Raw genomic sequence first — 27,186 nt, forward strand, 5'->3', positions numbered from 1 at the left:
ACAATGTGATGATTTGATACACATATATATTGCAAAATGAATATCACAATATGGTTAGTTAATACATCCATCATACCATATAATTACACCTTTTTTGTTGTAGTTGTGAGAACATTTAAGATCTACTGTCTTAGCAACTGCCAAGTATACAATATAATACTGTTAACTATAGTCACCATGCTGTTCATTAGATCCCCAGAACTTACTGACCTTAAAACTGGAAGTTTATGCCAATGTCTCCTCATTTCTCCCTTTCCCCAGCCTCTGGAAACCACCAATCTACTCTCAGTTTCTATGAGTTTGGCTTTTTTAGATTTCACATATGAGTGATATCATACAGCACTTGTATTTCTTTGACTTATTTCCCTTAGCACAATGCTCTCCAAGTTTATCCATGTTATTGCAAATGGAAAGATTTCCTTTAAAAATTTTTAAAAATGTTTTATTTATTTTTGAGAGAGACAGAGTATGAGTGGGGGAGGGACAGAGAGAGAGGGAGACACAGAATCTGAAGCAGGCTTCAGGCTCTGAGCTGTCAGCACAAAGCCTGACGCAGGGCTCCAACTCATGAACCGTGAGATCATGACCTGAGCTGAAGTTGGATGCTTAACTGACTGAGCCACCCAGGTGCCCCAGAAGGATTTCCTTTTCTTAATGAATGAATAAAATATACCAATATAAATATATATGTGTATTTTAATCCAGCCATCCATTGATAAATACTTTGGTTGTTTTCATGTCTTGGCTATTGTGAATAATGCTGCAATGCACATGGGGGTGCAGATATCTCTGAGTGATTTCACTTTCTTCAAAGAAATACCCAGACATAGAATTGCTGGATCATATAGTATTTCTACTGTTAATTTTTTGAGTATCCTCCGTGCTGTTTTCCATAGTGGCTGTACCAATTTACATTCCCACAACAGTGCACAAGGGTTCCATTTGTCTCCACATTTTCACCAGCAGTTTTTCTCTCTTGTCTCTTTTCTTTCTTTTTCTTTCTTTCTTTCTTTCTTTCTTTTCTTCTTTTTATTTCTTTTCCCTTCCTTCCTTCCTTCCTTCCTTCCTTCCTTCCTTCCTTCTTTTTTTCTTTCTTTCTTGTGAGAGAGAGAGAGAGCGAGTGAGAGACATAAGGGGAGAGGGCCAAGAGAGAAAGAGAGAGAGAGAGAATCCCAAACAGGTTTCGCTCTGTCAGCGCGAGCCTGATGTGGGGCTTTATCTTATGAAACAGTGATGTAATGACATGAGACAAAATCAATAGTGGGGTATCAGCCACCCAGCACCCTGTGTCTTTTTAATAATAGTCATTCTGACCTGTGTGGGTGGTAAGATATTCTTTTAAAGATGCCAGTTATCCTTCAATTAACTTATAAATTAAATGTAACCAAATTGAAATAAGGACAGGATTTTAAGGGAATGTAACAAAATAATACATTTTATGTCTAAATAAACACATGTGAATAGGCAGGTAAATTATGAAAAAGAGTGATTAGAGAGGCTTTACCCTCCCAGATATTAAAACATATTATAAAGATACTATAATTAAAAGTTTGGTACATAAAAAGAAAAAAATAACATTCAAGAAACATAATAGAGAATCAAATATATCAAATATATGTGGATGGTTAGCTTATGATAAAGGTGACGTTTTATTTATTTATTTATTTATTTATTTATTCTTTCAGGTTTTTATTAATTTTCTAGTTAGCATATAGTGTTAATATTAGTTTCAGGAGTAGAATTTAGTGATTCATCACTTACATATAACACCCAGTGCTCATCACAAGTGTGTTCTTTAATACCCATTATACATTTAGTCCATCTCCCCCACCCCCCGCCCACCTCCCCTCCAGCAACCCACAGTTTGTTCTCTAGAGTTAAGAATCTGTTTGGGGGTGTCTGGGTGGCCCAGGTGGTTTAAACACCTGACTCTTGGTTTTGGCTCAGGTCATGATCTCACTATTCCTAGGTTCGAGACCCACATCAAGCTCCATGGTGATGATGCAGAGGCTACTTTGGATTCTCTCTCTCTCTCTCTCTCTCTCTCTCTCTCTGCCCCTCCCTGCTCTCTCTCTCTCTCCCTCTCTCTCTCTCTTTCTCAAAAAATAAATAAATAAATTTAAAATTAAAACAAGAGTATTTTATGGTCTGCACCTTTCTCTCTCTCTTTTTTCCCCCCATAAAGGTGACATTTTAAATCAGTGAGCTAGAGAAAGATTATTAGATAGTTTGCATTGGACCGTTTACTAACTATTTTGAAAAAATAATTCCACGTGTTCAGTAAAGTTGGAAAAAATATATTTGCGATAACATTGAGATGTTATTTGCTTTATTCACCATGTTAACATTTATACAAATGGTTCAAAAGTAATGGTGGGTAAAATTGCTGGTGCTTTACTGGTAACACTGGAAAAATGGGGAAAGACAATTCATAGAAAGAGAGATAAAAATGGTTAACAAATCTATGAGAAGATGCTTAATCTCACTTATAATTAATGAATTTCAAAATTTTTGGAACAGAACATGGAATATATATATCACAATTTAAAAGGTGAAAGTTGGCAACATGGATATGATTTAAAATGAACATCCACTTTAACCCAATGATTTCACTTCTAGGAATTTATCATAAGGAAATAATGCCACAATTATCAAAATATATGTGTACGAAGGTCTCCACTTCAGCATTTTTATAATAGGCAAATATTGGTAAAGGCCAAATGTGAATCAGTAATAGATTGGTAAAATTTTGGTAAATCCACACTGCAGAATATTATTGTATCTGATAAAATAATGTACATGATATATTAGGTGAAGAAATAATTTGCATTTTATGATACAAAATTATTTTAAAATATATATATGTGTACATACACTCACATATAATGTATCTACCTACTTATTATCTATTTACCTATCTTCTATCTATCATCTATCTATCTATCTATCTATCATCTATCATCTATCTATATTGTTGTTATTTGTACATATAAAACAACAACAAAACCTGGAGAGTCAATTGAAAAGTTAACAGTGATTTTCACATGATTTATCCTAGGATTTAGGTATATGGGTTATCACAGTGGTTATCATGAATGTGGAGAATTTGAACATTCTTATTTTCTGCTCCCCTCTTTTCCTAGTTAACACCTGCTTTCTTTCATCTCAGTTCAAAATTTCACTCCCTTTCCCCCCTCAAGGAAGTCATCTTTGATCCCCAGATTCTGCCACTTGTTTTAATATATTAATAATGTTCTTTTCTTTCATGATATTTTTTTCGATTTGTATACATGTATAATTGTTTCATTAAAGTCTTGTTTCCACTATGAGGGCAGAGTGTCTGTTTTTACTCACAATAATCACAGGACTTGTGTTAACTCTCCTTGGTCCCCTCTCCATCTCAATATTATGACGTGGACAACTGAGTTTTTCTCAGTCTTATACAAAGGGGTATGAAAGTGTAGCTTTTAGACATCACCCTTCAGTCACACAAAAACAGATAAAGGAGAACACATCAGAAACAAACAGAAAACTCACACTAAATGGTGAAATATTAAGGGCATTTCCATTTACCTAAGGAACAAGGCTGGGAGACCCTCAATCACCACTATTGTCAACATAGTTCTGGAGGTTCTGGTCAATGCAGTACATCCAGGAAATGAAAGAATAAGAGATATATAGATTGGAAAAGAAAAAATTTAAAAATCATCATTTGCAGATGATTATGTATGCATACCTAGAAAAAAAACAAATATAACAATTGAAAAACTATCAGAAATATTATGAAAGGTCATTAAAAATAATAATTATTGTTTCCTTAGGTATTCAATAACCTGCTAGAAAATATAATAATAAAGAAAATTTATTCTTCAAAACAACAAAAACAATAAAATACCTAGGAATAAACTTAACAAGTAATGAGTATGACCTACCTAAAGAAACATAAAATTTGTTGAAGATCATAAAAGTAAACATGGATAAAAATCAATTTTTAAAGATGTTGGTTCTCAAATTAAAGTGGAGAATTCATTGCACTTTATGTCACTAAATGTCAACCATTTCGTTTTGTGTATGTTTTTCAACTTGGAACTTGACAAAGGCATACATATATTTTTTGTATTTGCATGAATAAAGGTGGAAATTGTTAAAAGTGGTTGGTGGTGGAACATGAATTTCAGGGCACTTTCACATTCTACTTTATACATTTCTACATTGTTTGCACATTAAAAAAAATAAGTGTATGTAATGAGAGTGAGACAGGAAGAGAGAGAGAGGAAGAGATTGATTTCTGTTCAAGGGATATATCTTTTTTCCTAGGTAAGTACTTAGGCTTTTTTACTTTTTTTTTAAAGTTTATTTATTTGAGAGGAGAGAGAGAGAGCACAAGCTGTGGAAAGGCAGAGAAAGAGAGAGAGAGAGAGGAGAGAGAGAGAGGAGAGAGAGAGAGAGAGAGAGAGAGAGAGAGAGAGAATCCCAAGTAGGCTCTACACCAATAGTGCAGAGCCCCATGTGGGGCTTGAACTCACGAACCACTAGATCATGACCTGAGCTCACTGAGCCACTCAGGTGCCCTATTGTTTTTTAAAGTCATAGATGCCTGTGAGAATCTGCTGAAAGTTATGACTCCTCTAGTCACTAAAATGAACATATGTATATGCATAACTTTGATACAATTTCAGGTACAGCACAGAGGCAGCCAGTTAAGAATGCCTACTCTAGTTAATCAGTATGGTCAGTGAGGAGACTCCCTTGGACTTCAGCATACATTTGGCTGAGGGAGGACTAAAATGGATGTGGGCTACAGGCAGTGACCCTGTAGAAGATCTTGGTTCTCCCTGGGTGCCTGCAGCAAGGATGCCAGAGGCAAGAGGCCCAGCTGGCTCCACCTCTCAAGCCAGGTGGGAGCAGCAGTGTTAGGAGCAATTTTAACTAAGGAACCATGGATGAGGGCAGAGCAGGCAGACCTGGGTGCTTTCCCCAGCCAGCAATCACTTCTTTTTCATGGAAACCTGCAGCTGCAAGGGTATGTGGGAACAGCAGTCCCTTCTGTGTATCCTTGAGTTACATCTGTGAGGATTTGGGGGAGGAGGGGAAAAAAGGAAGAAGCCAAAGGTGGTTACTCAAGTTTGTCACCTGAGTAAAGGTGACATTTACCATCTTGGTCACCTGTCCATGTGTACTTTCTTAAGCTTTTCTGTCCATTCTTTAAAATCAGTGATGCATAACTCTTATATTGAGAAAATAAAATGATGCTATTTTTTTAATTTAAATTTTTTTAAGGTTTTATTTATTTTTGAGAGAGAGAATGAGAGAGAGAGACAGCATGAGCAGGGAAGGGGCAGAGAGAGAGGGAGACACAGAATTCAAAGGAGGCTCCAGGCTCTGAGCTGGAGTGACCAACAGAATCAGTGCCTAACTGTAAAGATGAGAGGTTTTGGAACACTGGAGAGGTGAGAAGGCAGCACCTTCATCCCTCCTTCTTTGACAAAGCTGAGAGGATCAGACCATTTCTATACTCCTCACACCCTCGGGTACCTCTACCTCAGTGGACTGGAATCTAATCCAGGGGCTGGTGTTCAGAACAGCCATCATATCATAAGAGGTTGACATAGCAGTCAGCCAAGACTTTAGGACGTTAAATACATGTCTTTCTTTAATGAAACAAGACAGGATTGTGTTGCTTTTTTAAACCAAATTGTAAGGTGATCCAAAAGTGGAAAAAGTAGATCATTCACATTAAGTGGCCAAAGTTAGACCACTAAAGATTAGATCTCTTTGTGGAATAATTCATAGATTGTATGAAAAATTTGTTTCCAATTTTAAACCCAGTTAGTATGTTTTGAAAGCTGCTATTTGGCTATAACCAGTAGAAACATTTTTCTTATAAATAAATATAATGTAATTAATGAAGCCTTTTGGGTTTTCCTTACCTCTTACATTTTTCTCCACTCCAATAAAAATAGCATCATTTTGGGGTGCCTGGGTGGCTCAGTTGGTTAAGCGTCTGACTTTGGCTCAGGTCATGATATCACGGTTCGTGAGTTCAAGCCCCAGGTCGGGTTCTGTGCTGACAGCTCAGAGCCTGGAGCCTGCTTCGGATTCTGTGTCTCCGTCTCTCTCTGCCCCTTCCCTGCTCGTGCTGTCTCTCTCTCTCTCTCTCAAAAATAAATAAAACCTTAAAAAATTAAAAAAAAATTAAAAAATAGCATCATTTTATTTTCTCAATATAAGAGTAATGCATCACTGATTTTAAATAATGGACAGGAAAGTTTAAGAAAGTAAAATATTCCCACAATATATGTTCTTTTCTGAAATCTTTCCTTCCATTTCATATAGGGGTGCAGGGAAAATGCTGGCCCTTAATGACTGGAGGTGGGGGAAGGTGAGAGAATGGGAGAAGCAATTGGAGAGGGAGTAGAGAAAGAAAAAGAACTATTCCTCAAAGAGGGAAAAAAAGACCAATGGACAGGGGAACAGATGCAGTTTCTCCCTGTTCACCAGAGAAAGGCAAATTCCAGCCACAAGGAGCAGCTCTCCTCAGTCTCCTGGATTGGCAGAAGAAAATGAGTGGCAGGACCTGATGTAGCGGGGAAGGAAAGGGGTGGGCGGTTCCTGCCGCACTGCCGATGGGATGGGAGAGGTAACTGGGGTCCTGCACTCGCGGGTGACGTGGCCCTCACGTGAGCAGCAGCCGACGTTTGCCCACGTCCTTCTAATCCTGGTCCTGGTTTTGTCCGGCTACCAGCTCCCTATTGCCCTAAGGGCGGGCGGGCCAGTGGCCAGGGAAGGAGGAGGAAGTAACCGCCCGGATCCCAGCAGGTCTGTGTGTGGATGGGAGCAGCCTGGCGGGGGGGGGGGGGGGGAATCCCTACGGTGTGGGTAGCGGAGGGTGGAGACAAAGCGGACTTTCTCAACACCCTTCCACTATCCCTGGCCCTTCCAAGAACAGAAATGGTGGACTTGGGGGCCGGATTCCTGGGGACATCCCGGACCAAGAGGGAGGAAATTCGAAAACTTTGGCATCCAGGGCCTTGAATCGGGAAGGGCAGATATTAAGATTCTAGTCCTGTGTGCATCCATCTACCAAGCCAGAATCTTGGGGCTGTGCATCTGTCATTCCCCATGTCTTTCAGTAGGGCGCTGTATACCACCCAGAGGAAAACAGTAAAGAATCTGCTCCGAATCCCTGGAGGTCGGTGTAAAGGTGGGATCGCCCTGCGGCCCCTGGAAGGGTGGGGGATGGTTGAGGTCCTTGCCTTAACTTGGGCCCATTTCTGACTCCAGCTACCTTCCTGTTATTTTATGTAGGAAGAAGGATGTGACGGCGCCTACAGGGAAAATGGCTGTCATGGGGGGTTGGAATGCATCGGGGAGGAGGCTCTTCTTTTGCTTCTCTACTTTTCCATACTCCCTCGTCGGCCTCCTCCTTTTCTACTTGTTCCGAAAGGGGTGTGGTTTTTGCTGGGAAAATGGCCGACCTCTGAGGGTGGGTGCTGCAGGAATGGGTGAGTGGACGCTGGGCTTGAAGAGGGCTGATGTCAGCGGAGTCCTGAGAAGTAGGGGTAAGGATTAGAGACCAAAACATGAAATCCGTTTGACAACCAGAGTGCTGAATTTGGAAAAGCTGGTATTGAGACCTTCCGAAGTGCTGTTCTGTCCGCAAGCCGTTTGCCTCTGCCGTGTGGCATGTGTGTCTATGGACACACTTTAGGGCCAATTCAACCGTAGAAGCAGGAAGAAGACGACAATTGTCCAGAAAAAGTAGGCCAAAGTGAGGGTGGTGGCAATATTTGGGACTTCTGGGGTGGAGAAAAGTGGAGACTGCAAACCCCAGTGGCCTCATGAACCTCCTCTGCACCCCCCCTCCTTTCCTCCTCTTTATACCATTTTGGAGCGTTCAAAACAAAGTGCTCTGCAGGTATTAGACAAAGAAGGAAGTGGCTGGGGGGCGGGGCACGGGAATCCTGAAACGGGGGTGAGGAGATCTTGCTTCAAATTGCTGTTTGGAGTACTGTATCCTGGGTTTGTCTCCTTCCTGCAAGCACTAAGTCCCAGAGTTCTCAGTCCTTAGGTTTAATGGGAGAGACAGAAACTGAGATGAGAGAGGAAGGAAATTGCTCCAGAGCAGTGGAAGTTGGTATAATGGGTGAAGGGAGAAGTGTCCTGGAACCTCCATGATGCTGGAGGTGGTGGAGGGAAGGGTGAGCTCCAAAACTTTGTGCATTTTATGTCTGTCCGTCTTCCAGACAATCTCTCCACCACCATCTGATTTGTTACAGGGAAAGGGCTGTGGCATCACTTTTGAAGGAAACAACTGACCTGGGTTGGGTGAGGATAGGGTGGAGACTTGAAAGAGATGAAGGAGATGGGGAAGGATGATAATAATTATCAAAGCCACAGCTCTGTGAGGAGGGGAGGGTGATGTTGGGGTACACAGAGCGAGGGCCAGAGATGCAGGAAAGGGATGTGTATCTATCCAGGATGAGGTCCTTCTGTCCCTTGATCATTCAGCATCCTCCTCCCCACCCATTTGTATGCAGGTTTGCAGGACCCAGTGGACTTCCAGGCAAGGAAGAGAAGGAAGAAAGTGCCTGAACCTGTATGGGTGTATGTGGGGGCACCACTACCCCCAGGACATCTGGGGTAAGGGAGGTAGGGAAATGATTAGGTACCTTAAATTTAACATACTGGGGTGGGATGGTTGAACATGAGGTTGGAGAATCTGGACGTGGGGAAATTTTTCAAAATTACCTCCCCAATAGAGGAGAGGAATCAATGATCCAGCCCTGATTCCCTGTCATGTTCTCTACATTTGTGGGTCTGTAGTTCAGTCTGTCTGCATGCAAAGGCACAAAAAGGGAGACTGATGCCTTAAATCTTTCTTTCATTCCTAGGTTCCGCTGTACCTGTAGCTGCAGCAGGGCCTGCTGAAAACTCTGTCCCCAACATAGGAGCACCCCTCCGGGCCAGAGCAATCTCATTCTGCCCCGGTTAAGAATTCGGCTCAGACATTGTCCCCAGCATGGGCCGTACTCGGGAAGCTGGCTGCGTGGCCGCTGGTGTGGTGATTGGGGCTGGCGCCTGCTACTGTGTATATAGACTGACCTGGGGAAGAGATGAGAATGAGAAAATCTGGGACGACGATGATGAAGATGATGAGGAGGAATCTAGTGATATTGTAGAGACTAGGATTGAGAATGGGAAAGGAGCTAAAGCTAATGCTGGGATGGGGTCTGAAGCTAGACTTCAGGGTGATTCAAAGGTGAAGGCTGAGGTGGGCATGGTACTTGAGAGTGGTTCATATGTAAAGGCAGAGGTCCACTTGGGGCCCCAGAGTGGAGGAGGCCTAGAGGCCAAGGCCAAAGCCCTTTTCAGCACCCTGAAGGAACAGGCAAGTGCAAAGGTGGGCAGGGGAGCCAGGTTGGGTACCATCTCTGGGAACAGGACCCTTGCACCCAGTTTACCCTGCCCAGGGGGCAGGGGTGGAGGCTGTCACCCCACCAGGAGTGGCGCTAGGGCTGGGAGTAGGGCAAGTGGAAAAAACAAGGGAAGAACCCGAGGTAAGAGCACCAGGACTCCAGCTACAGCATGGCCTGTTCGTAGGGGCAAGTTCAACTTTCCCTATAAAATTGATGATATTCTGGGTGCTCCTGACCTTCAAAAGGTTCTTAACATCCTGGAAAGATCAAATGATCCTTTTATTCAAGAAATAGCCTTGGTCACTCTGGGTAACAATGCAGCATATTCTTTTAACCAAAATGCCATTCGTGAATTGGGTGGTCTTCCAATTATTGCAAAACTGATAAAAACCAAAGATCTTATTATTAGGGAAAAAGCTTACAATGCCCTTAATAACTTGAGTGTGAATGCTGAAAATCAGGGAAAGATTAAGACCTATATCAGTCAAGTGTGTGATGATACCATGATCTGCCGCTTGGACTCAGCTGTGCAGATGGCCGGACTAAGACTGTTAACTAACATGACTGTGACTAATCATTACCAACATTTGCTTTCCTATTCTTTTCCAGACTTTTTTGCATTGTTATTCCTGGGAAATTACTTCACCAAGATTCAGATTATGAAACTAATTATAAACTTTACTGAGAATCCAGCCATGACAAGAGAGCTGGTCAGTTGTAAAGTACCATCAGAATTGATTTCCCTCTTTAATAAAGAGTGGGACAGAGAGATTCTTCTTAATATCCTTACTCTATTTGAAAATATAAATGACAACATAAAAAGTGAAGGACTTGCATCATCTAAGAAAGAATTCAGCAGAAGTTCACTTTTTTTCTTATTCAAAGAATCTGGAGTGTGTATTAAGAAAATCAAGGCATTAGCAAATCACAATGATCTGGTAGTGAAAGTAAAAGTCCTAAAAGTATTGACCAAACTTTAATTGGGTGTATGTCCCAAACAATATCGAGATAATTGTTTAGTTTGCACTTGGGAACAATGCATTTTGTAAATTCTTTGTTTGCCATTGTGCTTACATGGCAAAGAGATCCTTTCAGCTGCCATTTTGGAATAATGAATATCAAGGATCATCAAGAGTGATGATGGTTGTGGTGGTTGGTTTTAGGCTGTACCATTTTAAGGATGCCAAATGAATACTAGAGCTTGTATAAAGAAAGCACTTATCGATTCCATCTTGCTACCTAGACTGAGGTATTTTTTGCTCTTTCCTTTACCTAATTTGACAGCAAACTAATTATAAATAAGCTACACTTTTGTATTGGTTTACATTTGTTAATCTTAGACTTGTGTTTCATCAATAAAGTTGTGTGTTTTAACCAGAAAAAAGTATTGTGTCCCTTGAGTTTATGATTTAGAAAGGCAAAATGTATCGAGACAAAATTATCCTAACAAAACCACGAACCTCTGATCATGGCCACACCCCTCCCATCAGTGCAAAAACTTCTGTAGGCAGCAGTGCTCAGGGAAAATTTTATAGAGAAGGGAGGCACTTAAGTAAGCTGAGCTTGCAGGATAGGATAAGAATGGGGATGCTTTGAGAATGACTGGTGACTTGGGAGACAACTTTTGTGTTCTGTTAAATATTGTCATAGCACAAAGTAGCACTACTATATTCACTGATCATAAATAAGATAACTTCTTTCCCACATAGTTTGGGATCTCCAAAGTTATGATGCATCTTACAGTTGATGGCATCTTAGCATTGTGCCATACTTTAATTAGAAGTATTTTTTTCCTTTTGTAGTGGTACATAAAATAATGATGCATCTAATAACCAAAGGCATCTTAGATCAATGAAATTCTAGTCAATGAGAAAAATGTATTTAATACATAAAGGATGTATTTGCTCCATAATAAGTACATCATTTTGTACTGATAGAGGTTTTGCAGTAGTTTGAGTTAGGAAACTGGCAGAGGGTTGAGGGGGAGTCATCAGATTCCCCTTACTGAAGGAATGTTTTTATTTATTTATTTATTTATTTATTTATTTATTTATTTAGACTGTTCATATCATCTTTATTCACAATAGCCTCAAACAGGAAACAAATGACCATCAACGGTATAATAGATAAATAAAGTGTGCTATATTTACATGCTACACAGCAAGAAGGAAGAACGCATGCTGCTATATGTGGCAATATGGATGACTCACACAAATATAATGTTGAATAAGCCAGATTCAAAAGAACATTTATCATGTGATTCCATTATATGAAATTCAAGAATAAGCAAAACTAATCCATGGTGATAGGAATAAGACCAGTGGTTACTTTGGGGAATGATTGGGAAGGGCATGAGGGAACCTTCTGGACAGTTGGAAATGACCTATATCTCAATTTAATTGGTGCTTACACAGATGTCAACATCAAGGGAATGGGTGCTGTTGTATGACTACCGTATTCGTATTACAGATTGTGATTTGGAGCCAACAAAGCAACATTATCAATCTCAGTAATGTTATTTAAATTTTCTTAATTTTGTGGCTTGGTTTATTTTTATTTTGTGAAGTTTTTTTTTGTTTTGAACTTTATGTAAGAGTTAGGGTTGGTAGAATATGCCACTTTGGCATAAGGATTATTTTGAGCTAAAAACATTTGAAAAAATAGGCACAGGAAGGCAGGAGATAAAAACCTTAAGTAATCTGTTTTGTCTCTTAAAGTCCTCATATGAGTAAGGGAAGGGAAACAGAAATAATATAAAAACAGGGAGGGGGACAAAACAGAAGAGACATCATAAATATGGAGAACAAACTGGGGGTTACGGGAGGGGTTGTGGGTGGGGGGATGGGCTAAATGGGTAAGAGGCACTAAGGAATCTACTCCTGAAATCATTGTTGCACTATATGCTAACTAATTTGGATGTAAATTAAAAAAAGTAAAAAAGAAAACAAGTTAAAACAAAAGAAAACAAAAACCAAAAAAAAAAAAAATCTTATGTGAAAATTGTATTCCCTAAACCAGGAGGAAAGACAGACACATTCTTATCACCAGAGAGGGAGTTAAGGTTGAGATATTTCTGTACAAAAAGATCTTGCTAAAATAAATTTTATCTTCCTTTAATCTCCCCATATTTTAGCTACTTTTACACAATTGCATCTTTTCCTTCAACCTACTATATAAACACTTGGATTTTGCCACTTGTTTGGATCTTCATTTTCTTATGAGGGTTCCTATGTCATGTAGAACTTATGCTGAATAAATTTGTTTGCTTTTCTCCTGATTACAATAATAATTTCAGACAAAACTAGAAGCCCTTGAGTTTTCTTTCTTTTTAAGAATAATATTACTCAAATTTGATAAGCAACGCATTTACCTAATATTTGTCAGACACTGATTGGCATTTATAGAGTTCCTACCCCCTCCACTTAATCTCCTCAACAATCCTGTCAAGTAAACATTATTATATTTTTATTGCAGAAGAAATGACACTTGGAGGATATAGGTAAGTTTCCCAAGATCACTTCATCAGTAAGAGGTAGAGTCAGTGGCCTTCCAAACTTGAGCAATTGGTTGTTTTAATTTTTTTTAATGTTTATTTATTTTTGAGAGAGAGAGACAGAGACAGAGACAGAGGAAGAGCGGGGGAGGGCAGAGAGAGAGAGAGAGAGAGACAGAATCTGAAGCAGGCTCCAAGCTCTGAGTTGTCAGCACAGAGGCTGATGAAGGGCTTGAACCCACAAACTGCGAGATCATGACCTGAGCCGAAGTTGGACACTCAACCACCTGAGCCACCCAGGTGCCCCAGCAATTGGTTGTTTTAAAATTGCTTTCTTTGGAACCAAATGTCTGTATAATGCCTCCATAGATATTTTATACAAAACTCCCCTTGATGAAGACAGAAATGGAGATGATATTCTTTATGTCGAGTCCATAACTTTATAGATAACCACACAGTAAAGTGTAGAAGAAAGAGTAAAGTCTTAGGAATTGCCAATAGTTGAGGTTCAGATGAAAAAGAGAAAATATTTATCTTGGTGCTCTTATGTGTCAGGTAGGATGAGCAGTTTGGCTATTGAGCAAATAATAATGACTTTTGTATTGATTTGTTCAAGTTGGGGTACTGAGTGACTTTTATAAAATTAGGTACACTGTAAATAAACTTTCAGAGCCTGATTTAAAATCTTTCTAATTTTCTCCTAAAAAAATTCATTGGAGATACTTGAGGACACAGAGGCAATGAGAACACACTTGTTTTCTGACCCAGATGTGTAGCTTGAACATCTAAAAAAGAAATTTACATCAAGCCATGTTGAATTTGGGGTGCTGAGTGACTTTTATTACTTAACCTCATTTAAAATGTGGGTAAAAATGAGGTTAAGTAATAAAAAGCCACCATGTGGCAGGGGCACAGGCCTGACTAGCATCCATCTGCTCTGGCAGATTTCTCCTCCTTCCCTCTCATTCTTTACCCCTCTCCTTCCCTCCCACTTCTATCTTTATTTCTTCCTTCTGGGAGATCACTGGATGTATATATAGTCTCTTTGTGCTTCTGTGACCATTTAATTTCCATGACACCAGGTCACGCAACAGTGGGCATTTAATACAGAATTGTCATTGCTGTGGTAATGTGGCGACCTAGGGTGTGAGTGGATGCCAAAAATTTTCTGGAACTCTTGTTGAACAGAGACTGAGGAGGAACTAGTCTTAGCGTGGCACAGCCCTATGTGCATGGCATGTACTTTTGATGTCCCACACCTGGTATTATTTGGAACCAAATTGCCCAGACTTTGGGAAGTGCTGTGTGAGACAGATGTGTGACAGCCTGGTCCAGGCAGGCCACATAGCCAGCCAAGCCACATGCCAGTGTCCTGATGCTTTCACACTGGAGGTTGCCACTCTCAATCATTTTGGGAAGGGTATAGTTCTAGGATTGTGGCCGTGATAGTGGCAGATCATGGGGGCATGGAGGAGGCAGTGTCCTGTCTTTAGAGATGATGGCAGCTCCTGGGAAACTGAGGAAATTAGGAACTTGGAGGATATTTTGGTTTTGTTATCATCTAACAATTTCAGGAATTTAAGTGGGTCTATCCCAGTAAAATGTGTCCAAAGGTAATTTTACAAAAGTGAAGTATACTTCTCTTATAAATTGTCACCTAAAGCACAATATTTCAAGGCTCGGGAAAGTGGCTTTCTTTTTTAAAATTCATAGTTTACTTGTCTTGTCTCAATAAACATCCCAAGTGTAGGTTTAGCAAATTGATATGGTCAGGCAAACTGTGTGCTTATGCTTCTGTTTGGTTATTTCCTCTGCTAAGTTCACCCTGTGGGGTGGACTTTGACCAATGGAGACTACTAAAGAGAGCTAACAGGTAAATTCTTTTCTATCCCTTCCACTTAGACTGTCATAGATGCAGTAATTTTATGTGCCCTTACTGAAGACGTCATGTGATGTAAGTAATCAGCTGTGTTTTTGTTGAAAAGTTCTGTCCAGATGAGTAACTTACCTCCTTATATTTGCCTTCCCTCTTTCCTTGTCTCACTTCCCTTTTCCCCTCACACTTTTTCCCTTGTATTATACATCTCAAGGTCAACTTTTGCCCCAGGCCCTGTTTTCTAGTCTTGAACTAAGGAACTACTCAAACTATTAATTCTATTTTTAAGAAAATGACTTCTGTAATATATTACTGTAGTAGCTCAGTGCACCATCCCTCAAAAGTATCAAGCATAAAAAATAATGTTTCTACTTATGGAGAAAATTAACGTTTTGGAGGTAACCAAAAACCTTCCACAAAGTATGCTGTCAGAAAAAGGTAAGTGTTGATAATAGACACCTACTTCACAATACACAAAACTGTATATAACAGAAAAATTAAAAAGGAAAGCATTGAATTGTGTTTATAAAAAGTTTGATGGGAACAAGAGCCTATTTTTATAACCTAGAGGTAGGAAGAACCTTCCTCAGTGTGATCAAATCTCTAGAATCCATAAAGGGAAAATTTGAAGGATTTGATCACCTATATAGGGGGAAACACATGAGCAACACTAAATGAATTAGATATACCTACTTTGACAGCACCAACATCTAGCTAAGTCAGCTTGTCCTGATTCCCTGAGCACTAATCATCTGATGATAATTTGGTTTCTGATGTAGATTGATCTTAGGGAGTGAATGTTCTGAGCAGCAAACACTAAGAATCTGGTCTACTTGGTAATTTTTTTCTTATAGTAACATAACTCATCATTCTTTTATTTTCAAAAAGAAATGCTACCCCACTTGGTAATATGTTATACCTTCTGCAAACTTAGAAATGCTCAATAAACAGGGGGTTCTATGCCTAATCAAAGATCCTGTATTATTATAAATGGTCAACAGTGCCAGAGAGTTACACTAAACCCAATCTCAATGGTGGACTGAATGGATCTGTAAGGATAAAGTTACCACCCAATAAAGCTTCCTGCTCTCCCCACCACCCTTCTCCTTCCCCCTAGGCCTATCCCCAAACACACACATTGTCCAAACCCTTAACAAAAGGCCTGAGGGGGACTGAATGGACAGGGTCAAGCATGGAAGTATACCATTTCGAAAAATAAATGTCTATTATCTTGCTTAATATCACACTTCAGGGCAGAGCTGACCAGGGACCATTATCCTAGTTTTCTATACCTTATGATGGCAGCAAGATAGTTCTGGTTTAAGGGCAAGGAAGAGCCACAGCTCAGAGAAACCAGAAATAAACTTTAGCTTGGGATGTTATACAAAATGAATGTGGAAAGGTAGCATTGAAAATGGTCATCATCATTCTTAGAAAAGCCATTATCAAGGGATCTTAGCTAGTCTCCATTTGCCAAAGTTCACCCTTCGGAGCATTAACTCTACTGTGTTTCCATGTGTGTAGTTTGGTTAGTTTGCAGCAGCAATAGTCCTTTCCTGCTATGTGACACTACATTAACTCGTTCCTCAAGCTGTGGCTTGAACCACAGTGGCATTGGCAGTGGCAGAAAGGATAATTGCTGTATTTCCTCTGGATTTGAAGTAAGGCAGGGCCCAGGAATGGAGAGGGGATGCAGTTGGGCCAAGTGGAACTTTGATGGTACATACATTGAATTGGGAAATGTGATACTAATAATTGTGTTATGAGTCCATTATGAAGGATGCTAAAGCACCATGGGGATAAGATACACTATAATTTGGGCTATGAAAATTCTACAATTGGTAGAAGGGGGTTTGGACCAAAAATTCTGAGTCAGCAAGTGAAGTACTCATAATGCTTCCTATCTCAGGATATATGACCACGAATGAATTAATCAGTGCATTTAAGCATTTTCAAATCTGCTGCCTAATTCTGTTGTCCAAGTTATTACACATTGTCATCTTGCCTTGCAACCAAGTATAGGACATTGATGTTTTAGGAACACAAAACATGCTATTAGGTCTTGAAGACATGAGCAGTACTAATGAAGACATTTTTGCTAGCACCTGCAAAGGAGAGTGACATCGTGTTTGACAAAGTGGGTAAAATGCACTTTTGAACTTTTGAAAATTTTAAAAGTTTTTAGAAAAAATGGAGAAATAATATAAGGATAAAATGAAATAAGTGTAAGAGGGACATTGGGACTGAGACAATTTTTTGAGTTCTTATTGCAGCAATTGATTGATTTGTTATAGTGTATTATTTCTTTGCCATACTTCTGGGTTGCATTTATAATTATTATATTTAGAATTTTCACATATACATCACTGGTGTGATTAATCCATCGTTTTATTTATTTTTACATCACCAAGTATTTTTAAGTTGAAGTATGATTGACACACATAGTTACATTAGTTTCAGTTGTACAACATAGTGATTCAATAAGCCTATACATTATGTTATGCTCACCACAAGTGTAGTTACCATCTGTCACCAAACAATGCCATTGACTATACTCCCTATGCTGTACCTTTCATTCCTATGACTTTCATAACTGGAAGCTTGTATCTCCCACTCCTTCTTACCCATTTTGCTCATCCCCCACCCCTTCCCTCTGGCAACCACCAGTTTGTTCTCTCTGTGGTTTCTGCTTTTTTGTTCATTTATTTGTTTTGTTTTGTTTTGTCTTTTTAGATTCCACATATAAGTGAAATCATATGGTATTTGTCTTTTTTATCTGACTTATTTCACTTAGCATAATACCCTCTAGGTCCATCCATATGTCAAATATTGTTATTAAGATTGTGTGGCTTGTTTTTCACTTACAAAGCAGTGTCTTCATAAAGAAGAAAGTTATCAATATTTTCATGCATTTATTTTATTCTTTTCAAACAAATTCTCCCTTACCATAAGGTCATGAGATTATCTACATTATCTTCTAGCAGGTTTACTGTTTTGCCTTATCTCATTTAGATCTACAATTTACCTGGAATTTATTTTTGTATGTGACATGAAGTAAGTGTCAAGATTATATTTTTTCCCTATAAAAAGATATCCAATAGACTCAGCACCATTTCTTCAGAAGACTGTCCTTTCTCTACTACATACACTACAGTGTCATATTTGTGACAACTTGTTGCCATATATGTATGGGTCTGTCCTTGTACTTTTGATTCTGTCCATTAGTCTATTTTTGTTTAATCCTTATTTATTTATTTTTGAGAGAGAGAGATATATAGAGAAAGTGGGGGAGGGGCAGAGAAAGAAGGAGAGATAATCCAAGCAGGCTCTTTAGTGTCAGTGCAGAGCCCCACGCGGGGCTCGAACTCACAAACAGTGAGATCATGACCTGTGCTGAAATCAAGAGTCAGACACTTGGCTGACTGAGCCACCCAGGCACCTCTGTCCGTTAGTCTATTTGTTTATCCTTGCATCAATGTGTTTGAATCCTGTCATAATTACTGTAGCTTTATAGTGCATCTTAATATTTGGTAGTATGACTCCTCTTTATTGTTCTTTTTCAGAATTCTCTTGGTTATTCTTGGTGTTTTGCATCTCCATATTTTTTTTAAAAATGTTTGCCAATTTACACTCATATTAGTTCAGATTTGTACACATTTTGTTAGAATGACTCCTAGGATATGATGGTATCTCAATGCTATTTTAGATGGCTTCATTTTTATTTTTATTTATTAATTTATTATTATTATTATTGTGTTTTAGAGAGAGAGAGTGTGCAAGAGAATTTCAAGCAGGCTGCATGCTCAGCACGGAGCCCAAAGCAGGGCTCAGTCCCACAACCCCGGGATCATGACCTGAGCTGAACTCAAGAGTCGGACGCTCAACCAAGTCACCCAGGTACCCCAGATGGCTTTGTTTTTAAATTTTCATATCCTACTTGTTCGCTGCTGGTATATGGGAATAGAGCTGATTTCTAAAAATATACTGACATTGTATTGAGTGGACTTGTGGAAATCATTTATTAATTTTTACAGTTTATTTATAGATTCTTTTGGGTTTTCTACATATGCAATCATTTTGTATGTGAGTTATGATTATTTTTTTCCAGTTATTGTTCCTTTTATTTATTTTTTCTTCTCTTATTGTACTCTCCCCAGTATGGTGATGAATAAAAGTGGTAATAGTGGCCATCTTTTTCTTGTTAACTGATCTCAAGTGGAAAGCTCTCAATATTTCAATATTAACTATTATGTTTGTTGTAGATGGTGATTATCAAATTATAGAAGTTCTCCTTTATTCCTGGCTTCCTAAAAGTTTTAAATCATGAATGGGGGTTGAATTTTATCAAATGCCTTTTCTGCATCCATTGAGACATTTATATAAGTTTTTCCCTCTAATTATAATAATGTGGCAAATTATGTTGATTGATTTTTAAATGTTAATTTAACCTTGTGTTTTTAGATGAAACCCAACTTGATTATTATGTATTATCTATTTTGTATATCACTCAATTTGGTTTGCTTTTACTTGGTTTGAAATTTTTGCATCTATTTTCATAAGAGGGATTAACCTTTAATTTAATTTTTTGTAATATTTTTTTCAGGTTTCATATCATATTTATTCTTGGATCATAACACAGAGTGGGTAGTGTGATAAATAATTTTATGTGTCAACTTGGCTAGGCCACAGTACCCAGACGTTTGGCCAAACACAAGTCTGGATGTTGCTGTGAAGTTATTTTTCAGATATCATTTAAATCAGTAGACTTTGAGCAAAGCAGATCATTATCCATCATATGAGTGGGCCTAATCCAATGAGCTGCAGGCCTTAAGAGAAAACAACTGAGGTCATTTGAAGAGGAGGGAATTCTGTTTTCAGATTTTTTTTTTTTTTTTTTTTTTTTTACTTTAGAGACATAGAGTGCAAGCAGGGTAAGGGCAGAGGAGAGAGAATCTTAAGTAGGCTCCATGCTCAGTGCCAGCTCAAGACAGGGCTCTGTCCCATGACCCTGGCATCATGACACAAGCCAAAATCAAGAATTGGACGCTCAACCAACCGAGCCACCCAGGCCCCCCCAGGTTGTCTTCAGACTCAAGCTGGGACATCACCTCTTTCCTGAATCTCTAGCTTTCTGGCCCACACTATAGATTTTAGATTTGACACCCTCCACAATTGCCAGACCCAATTCCTTTAAATAAAATCTTTCTCTTTTTCTTTGTGTATCTATCTCTATTTCATCTGTATATATATCCATATCTATATATCTATATCTGTCACTTATTGGTTTTGTTCTGTGGAGAATCTTGATTATTCCTCTTTTTCTCTTTGCAAAAAATTCTATAAAATTAATTTGATTTCTTCTTTAAATATTTGGATAAATTTACTGGTGAAGCCACCTGTAGCTGAAGTGTCTTTTTGTGGGAAATTTTTTTTTTACCTATTCAATTTAGAAAATTAAGTACAGCACTAATCAAATTTTCATCTTTGCTTGTATCTGTTTATCCTTATATTGAATGTTTAATGTTTGTGGGTTCTGTAGCAATGCCTACTTTTTCATGCCTGACGTTGATTTTCCTGTTATTTTGCCTCTTATTCCTGATATTTTCTATCAGGAAAACCAATATGAGGCATGAAAAAGTAGGCATTGCTACAGAACTCACAAAAATTAAACACTCAATATGAAAATGAAGAAAGTAATAAAGATGAGAGCAAAAATTAATAGAAAACAAGCAGATGAGAGAGAAGCAAAAAGTTGGTTCTATGTAATATTTTCTCTCTCATATGTTTGTTTTCTATTAATTTCTGCTCTCATCTTTACTATTTAGTTTCTTCATTTTCATTTGAGTTTAATTCATTGTTCTTTTTCCAAGATCATTGATTTCTAGCCTTTCTCCTTTACAAACATGCAGTATAAAAACTATGATTCTATCTATAAATTTCTTTCTACACACTGCTTTAGTTGCATTCCACAAAATTTTGATAATTTGCATTTTCATTACCATTTAGTTCAAAATATGTTTAAATTTACATTCATATTTTTTCTTTAATCTATGTTATTTATAAGTATTTTACTTAATTTCCAAGTATTTGAGAGTTTTCTGGTTGTCTTTTACTTATTGATTTCTAGTTTAATATCACTGTAGTCAGACAACATACTCTATGTCTTTTTAAATGTATTGAAACATTCTTTTAATACTATTTAAAAAAAATTTTTAGGAGTCTCTTGAAGATGGTGGTGTAGGAGGACACTGGGCTCACCGCATCCTGCTGATCACTTAGATTCCACCCACATCTGCCTAAATAATCCAGAAAACCACCAGAAGCCTGGCAGAACAGACTCTCCAGAGCCAAGCATAGACAAGAGGCCCATGGAAGAGGGTAGGAAGGGCAGAGAGGCGGTGTGAGCTACATGGACTGGTGGGAGGGAGCCAGGGCGGTGGAGGGGCAGCCCACCAGGCAAGACAGAGCCCCTGAGTCCGACTTGCAAAAGCAGAGGGGCCGGACGGAGTGTATTCTGACAGCCAGCGGGACTTAACATCTGGCATGTTATGTCAACAGCTCTGCTCGGAGAGTGGAAGGGCTAGAGGACAATGGGAGGGAGAGTTGTTGAGCCCTGGAGGACAGAGATCATCTCGGTGGGGAACAAAATTGCTGGCCAGCGCCATCTGCCTTGCCCATCCCCCATCCGAAATCCCAAAGGGAACCAGTTCCCATCACGGAACTTGCTTGCACCGTACAAACACCCAACACTGAGCTTCTATGGATCCATCTCTCCAACGGGTCTGCCTCCCTCTTGGTGCCCCAGGGCCCCTCCCCCAGGGGACCACTGAAGGCAAAGCGAGCTGAACCTGCCTCTCCCGCCCCTGTGCACCTTGCAGATCTACCCCGGCTAATATGCCAGATCCCATAGAAGCAGCACCACAAGCCTGGCAGTGTTCAAGTAGCCCAGACAGGGGCCACACCACTCCACAGTGAGTCCTGCCCCTGGGAGAGGGGAAGATAAGGTACACACCAGTCTGACTGTGGCCCCAGCGGTGGGCTGGGGGCAGACATCAGGTCTGACTGTGGCCCCACCCACCAACATAAGTTACTCCAGAGAGCACAGGGGAAGAGCCCTGCAGTTCCGCGCCACTCCAGGGACTATCCAAAATGATGAAATGGAAGAATTCTCCTCAAAAAAAAAAAACTCCAGGAAGTAATGACAGCTAACAAACTGATCAAAAACGGTTTAAGCAATATAACAGAACATGAATTTAAAATAATAGTCATAAAATTAATTGCTGGGCTTGAGAAAAGTATAGAGGACAGCAGAGAATCTATTGCTACAGAGATCAAGGGACTAAGAAACAGTCAGTAGGAGCTAAAAAATTCTATAAATAAGGTGCAAAATAAAATGGAGGCGACCACAGCTCGGACTGAAGAGGTAGAGGAGAGAATAGGTGAATCAGAAGAGAAAATTATGGAAAAAGAGGAAGATGAGAAAAAGAGAGATAAGAAAATCCAGGACTATGAGGGGAGAATTAGAGGACTAAGTGATGCGATGAAATGTAATAATACCCGTAAAATAGGGATTCCAGAGGAGGAAGAGAGAGAGAAAGGGGCTGAAGGTGTACTTGAGCAAATCATAACTGAGAACTTCCCTGATCTGGGGAAGGAAAAAGGCATTGAAATCCAAGAGGCGCAGAGAACTCCCTTCAGACATAACTTGAATCAATCTTCTGCACGACATATCATAGTGAAACCGGCAAAATACAAGAATAAACAGAAAATTCTGAAAGCAGCTAAGGATAAACGTGCTCTAACATATAAAGGGAGACCGATAAGACTCGTGACGGATCTATCTACTGAAACTTGGCAGGCCAGAAAGGAATGGCAGGAAATCTTCAAAGTGATAAACAGAAAAACCATGCAGCCTAGAATCCTTTATCCAGCAAGTCTGCCATTCAGAATAGAAGGAGAGATAAAGGTCTTCCCAAACAATCAAAAACTGAAGGAATTTATCACCACTAAACCAGCCCTACAAGATATCCTAAGGGGGATTGTGTGAGTGAAATGTTGCAAGGTCCACAAAGTACCAGAGACATCATTACAAGCATGAAACCTACAGACATAACAATGACTCTAAAACCATATCTTTCTGTAATAAACTGAATGTAAATGGACTAAATGTTCCAACCAAAAGACATAGGGTATCAGAAAGGATAAAAAAACAAGACCTATCTATTTTCTGTCTACAAGAGACTCATTTTAGACCTGAGGACACTTTCAGATTGAAAGTGAGGGGATGGAGAACTATTTATCATGCTACTGGAAGTCAACAGAAAGCTGGAGTAGCCATTTGTATATCAGACAAACTAGACTTTAAATTAAAAGCTGTAACAAGAGATGAAGAAGGGCATTATATAATAATTACAGGGTCTGTCCATCAGGAAGAGCTAACAACTATAAATATCTATGCACCGAATAAAGGAGCCCCCAAATATATAAAACAATTACTCACAAACATAAGCAACCTTATTGATAAGAATGTGATAATTGCAGGGGACTTTAATACTCCACTTACAACAATGGATAGATCATCTAGGCGCAGGATCAAAAAATAAACAAGGGCCCTGAATGATACATTGGATCAGATGGACGTGACAGATATATTTAGAACTCTGCATCCCAAAGCAACAGAATATACTTTCTTCTCAAGTGCACATGGAACATTCTCCAAGATAGATCACATACTGGGTCACAAAACAGCCCTTCATAAGTATACAAGAATTGAGATCATACCATGCACACTTTCAGACCACAATGCTACGAAACTTGAAATCAACCACAGGAAAAAGTCTGGAAAACCTCCAAAAGCATGGAGGTTAAAGAACACCCTGCTAAAGAATGAATGGGTCAACCAGGCAACTAGAGAAGAAATTTAAAAAAATATATGGAAACAAATGAAAATGAAAAGACAACAATGCAAATGCTTTGGGATGCAGCGAAGGCAGTCCTGAGAGGAAAATACATTGCAATCCAGGCCTATTTCAGGAAACAAGAAAAATCCCGAATACAAAATCTAACAGCACACCTAAAGGAACTAGAAGCAGTACAGCAAAGACACCCCAAACCCAGTAGAAGAAGAGAAATAATTAAGATCAGAGCAGAAATAAACAACAGAATCTAAAAAAAACTGTAGAGCAGATCAATGAAACCAAGAGTTGGTTTTTTGAAAAAAGAAACAAAATTGATAAACATCTATTCAGGCTTCTCAAAAAGAAAAGGGAGATGACCCAAATAGATAAAATCATGAATGAAAATGGAATTATTACAACCAATCTGTCAGAAATCAAGCAATTACCAGGGAATACTATGAAAAATTATATGCCAACAAACTGGACAACCTGGAAGAAATGCACAAATTCCTAGGCACGCACCCACTTCCAAATCCCAAACATGAAGAAATAGAAAACTTGAACAGACCCATAACCAGTGAAGAAATTGAATCAGTTATCAAAAATCTCCCAAGAAATAAGCGTCCAGGACCAGATGGCTTCCCTGGGGAATTCTACAAGACATTCAAATCAGAGATAATACCTATCCTTCTCAATACCTATCCGTCCTCCTACACCGCCATCTTCCCAGGATCCCTCTGGCTTCTCCTTTTAAAAATAATTTCTATTTGTCATGTCTCTCGTGTGCTTTTGTTTGAATGTTAAACATTATGAAAGAAATATTCTAGAAAATTTAGATGAAATTTTCTTAATTTGTAGAGGATTTTCTTTTGCTTTGGGAAAGCAGTATACAAAGGAGTAAATTAGCTTAAGTAAATCAAGAATTAAACTATTTTGAGGTTGGATTTCAATCTTTGTCAGACCTATTCTATTTCTAGGTCACCCTTACTGCCAGTGTGTAATTCTTCAGGGCTTCTAACTGACAGCCTGGGGAATTTATCAGTTCCCCCAATCTTGGAAGTCCCCAAACTCCAATTTTTCATCTTTCTTGCACTTTGAAGTTGCCAATAGCTCTGTTTATCTTCCCAGACTCTTAATTACCTATTTCTACTTGGCTTCTTCGCTTCTAGTTCTATACCTATTAAGAATTGGTGAATGCATCAAGGAGAAAATTAACTCAGATTACCCATTTCATTTCTTTGTAATTTCCTTTTCTCCAGGATATTAGCCCATCAAACCCTGGCTGTCTAGTTGGCTTTGTGCTCTGGATTTTGACTCCTTAACTCTGCATAATTACGAAAAGCTCTATTCAGGTTTCTGTATCTTCCCAGCTTCTTTTTCAGCCTCTTCACCAATGCTGATAATGGACTGGTCAATGCCTCAAGGGGAAAATTGGTGCCAAATGTCAGTTCACCTCATTAAATTTCCCTTCTTTCCAGGATTTTGGTACCTCAATCCTGGCTGCTTTGGAAGCTTTCTGATGTCTTTAAGTAATTTAATCTATTTAAATATAATAACAATGAATTTTTCAGGTTTTCTTGTCCTTCTAAATGGGGGGGGGATTAGTCTTCTATTAGTAGGCCATTATAGCCAGAAGCAGAGCATCTTTCAAAACTTTGAACATAATATTTTCATTACCATCCCATGCAAAATGCTTTCTAATTTTAGATGTAATTTCTTCTTTGACCCTTATGTTATTAGAAGTGTATTTTTAATTCCAAAAAATACGTGGATTTTAGTTATTACATTGTTATTATTGATTTTTAGTTAATTGCACCATGGTTAGAAAACATACTCTGTATGACTTTAATCTTTGTGAAATGTTAGAACTTGATGTATGGCCCAGGATATGATCAATTTTTATACATGTTCTGTATGATTTTTAGTTTATTTATGAGAGAGAGAGAGAGAGAGAGAGGGAACGGGGAAAGTGCAGAGAGAGAGGGAGACATAGAATCTGAAGCAGGCTCCAGGCTCTGAGCAGTCAGCACAGAGTTCTATATGGGGCTCAAACCAGTGAGCCATGATATCATGACCTGAGTCGAAGTTGGACGCTTAACCAACTGAGACACCCAGGTACTCCTATACATATTCTGTATGTTTTTAAAAATAATATATAAACATATAGTTGTAATTGTTGAGTATAGCTTTATACCAACCAAGGTTTGAATTAATTGGGTCAATTTTGCCAGTCAAATTTTTTATGTCTCTGCTATTTTTATTTGCTCATCCTGTCAGCTATAAAAAGAGATATGTTAAAATCTCCCACTGTGATTGGGGATCTCTATTATTTCTTGTAGTTCTGTCCATTTCTGTTTTATATATTTTGAAACTATGTTATTAGATGCATACAAATTTAGAATTGTTACATCTTTCTGGTGAATTATACATTTTCCCTCATGGAGTATCCCTCTTTATCTCTAGTAATGCTTTTTGACATAGTGCCCATTTTATTTGATATTAGTGTTTTTTTAAGTTTATTTATTTATTTTGAGACAGAGAGAGTGAGTGAGCACGAGTGGGGGGAGGGGCAAAGAGAGAGAAGGGTAGAGAGAATTCTAAGCAGGTTTCATGCTGTCAGTACAGATGCAGGGCTTGATCCCACCAACCATAAGATGACCTGAGCCGAAATCAAGAGTTGGACGTTTAACTGACTGATCCACCCAGGTGCCCCTGATGCTAGTATATCTTTATCAATTTTTGTTTAGTTAATGCTTTCATTGTATATATTTTACATTTTTACACTTTCAAACTTTCTGTATGTTTGAGTTTTAGATGTATCCTTTCTGAACAGCATATAGTTGTGTTTTGTTATTTGTATCCAATATTTTAATATTTATGTTTGAACTGAAGCATTTATTCTGTTTTAACTTAATGTAATTTCTGATACATTTAGAGTATAATCTCTTATCTTATTCAGTGATTTCTATTTGACCTGCCTACTCTATGTCCCAATTTTTTTCTTATCTTCTTTAGGATTTATTCACTTTTTTATTATTCCTCTTTACTAGCTTGATAATTGTACTAATTCACTATTGTTTAGTGATTACCCTATACATTACAACATGCATTCTGGATTTTTCAAAGTTTCTATGAATCAATCCTTTTCCCCCTTTTCTCAGACAACTCACAGGACTTAAAATGCCAACTCCACTTACCCTCATCTCAATGTATATGGTATTGTTGTCATGCATTCAAACTTTCTATATGCTTCCAACCTATTTCTCTTTATATTTCAATATTTTAAGAATTCTTACAATTATTTCATATAGTCAAGACTCATATATTTACATTTTCCTTTGTAGTTCTTTTCTTCCTGCTTTGTAAAAAGATAAATTTTCATTATGCTTGAAGAACAACATTTAGTATTTCTTCTAGTATGAATTTGCTCATATCTATATCTATATCTGTATCTATATCTATATCTAACTATATATCTATATCTCTATCTATCTATCTCTA

The 27,186-nt window shown here is 38.6% G+C and overlaps 2 protein-coding genes across 14 annotated transcripts in view; both read left to right on the plus strand.

Moving 5' to 3' along the window:
• Positions 1-23,001, plus strand: part of ARMCX4 (armadillo repeat containing X-linked 4) — a 55,868-nt gene extending 32,867 nt beyond the window's left edge. Inside the window, exons 6-7 of one of the 2 annotated variants that reach the window (XR_008289799.1) lie at positions 18,551-18,685; positions 21,005-23,001. The gene's annotated coding sequence lies outside the window, so the exon portion shown is untranslated. Of the gene's footprint in view, positions 1-1,969; positions 2,054-18,550; positions 18,686-21,004 lie in introns of those variants that run through there. The other variant, XR_003418287.2, reaches the window with a different exon arrangement.
• Positions 6,605-10,806, plus strand: ARMCX1 (armadillo repeat containing X-linked 1). Of its 12 annotated transcripts, none has more exons than XM_027053851.2 (4): positions 6,605-6,819; positions 7,134-7,204; positions 8,541-8,643; positions 8,895-10,806. In XM_027053851.2, the coding sequence occupies exon 4, from the start codon at positions 9,023-9,025 to the stop codon at positions 10,397-10,399; it is 1,377 nt and encodes a 458-aa protein (XP_026909652.1). In that variant the 5' UTR covers positions 6,605-6,819; positions 7,134-7,204; positions 8,541-8,643; positions 8,895-9,022; the 3' UTR covers positions 10,400-10,806. The 12 variants fall into 12 exon arrangements, with proteins under 12 accessions (XP_026909652.1, XP_026909654.1, XP_026909653.1 ...); XM_027053853.2 differs by having other exon boundaries at positions 7,134-7,192; XM_027053852.2 differs by having other exon boundaries at positions 7,137-7,204.
• Positions 23,002-27,186: the final 4,185 nt, after the last annotated feature.

The sequence above is a fragment of the Acinonyx jubatus genome, chromosome X (genome assembly GCF_027475565.1).
Source record: "Acinonyx jubatus isolate Ajub_Pintada_27869175 chromosome X, VMU_Ajub_asm_v1.0, whole genome shotgun sequence".
Classification (NCBI taxonomy): domain Eukaryota; kingdom Metazoa; phylum Chordata; class Mammalia; order Carnivora; family Felidae; genus Acinonyx; species Acinonyx jubatus.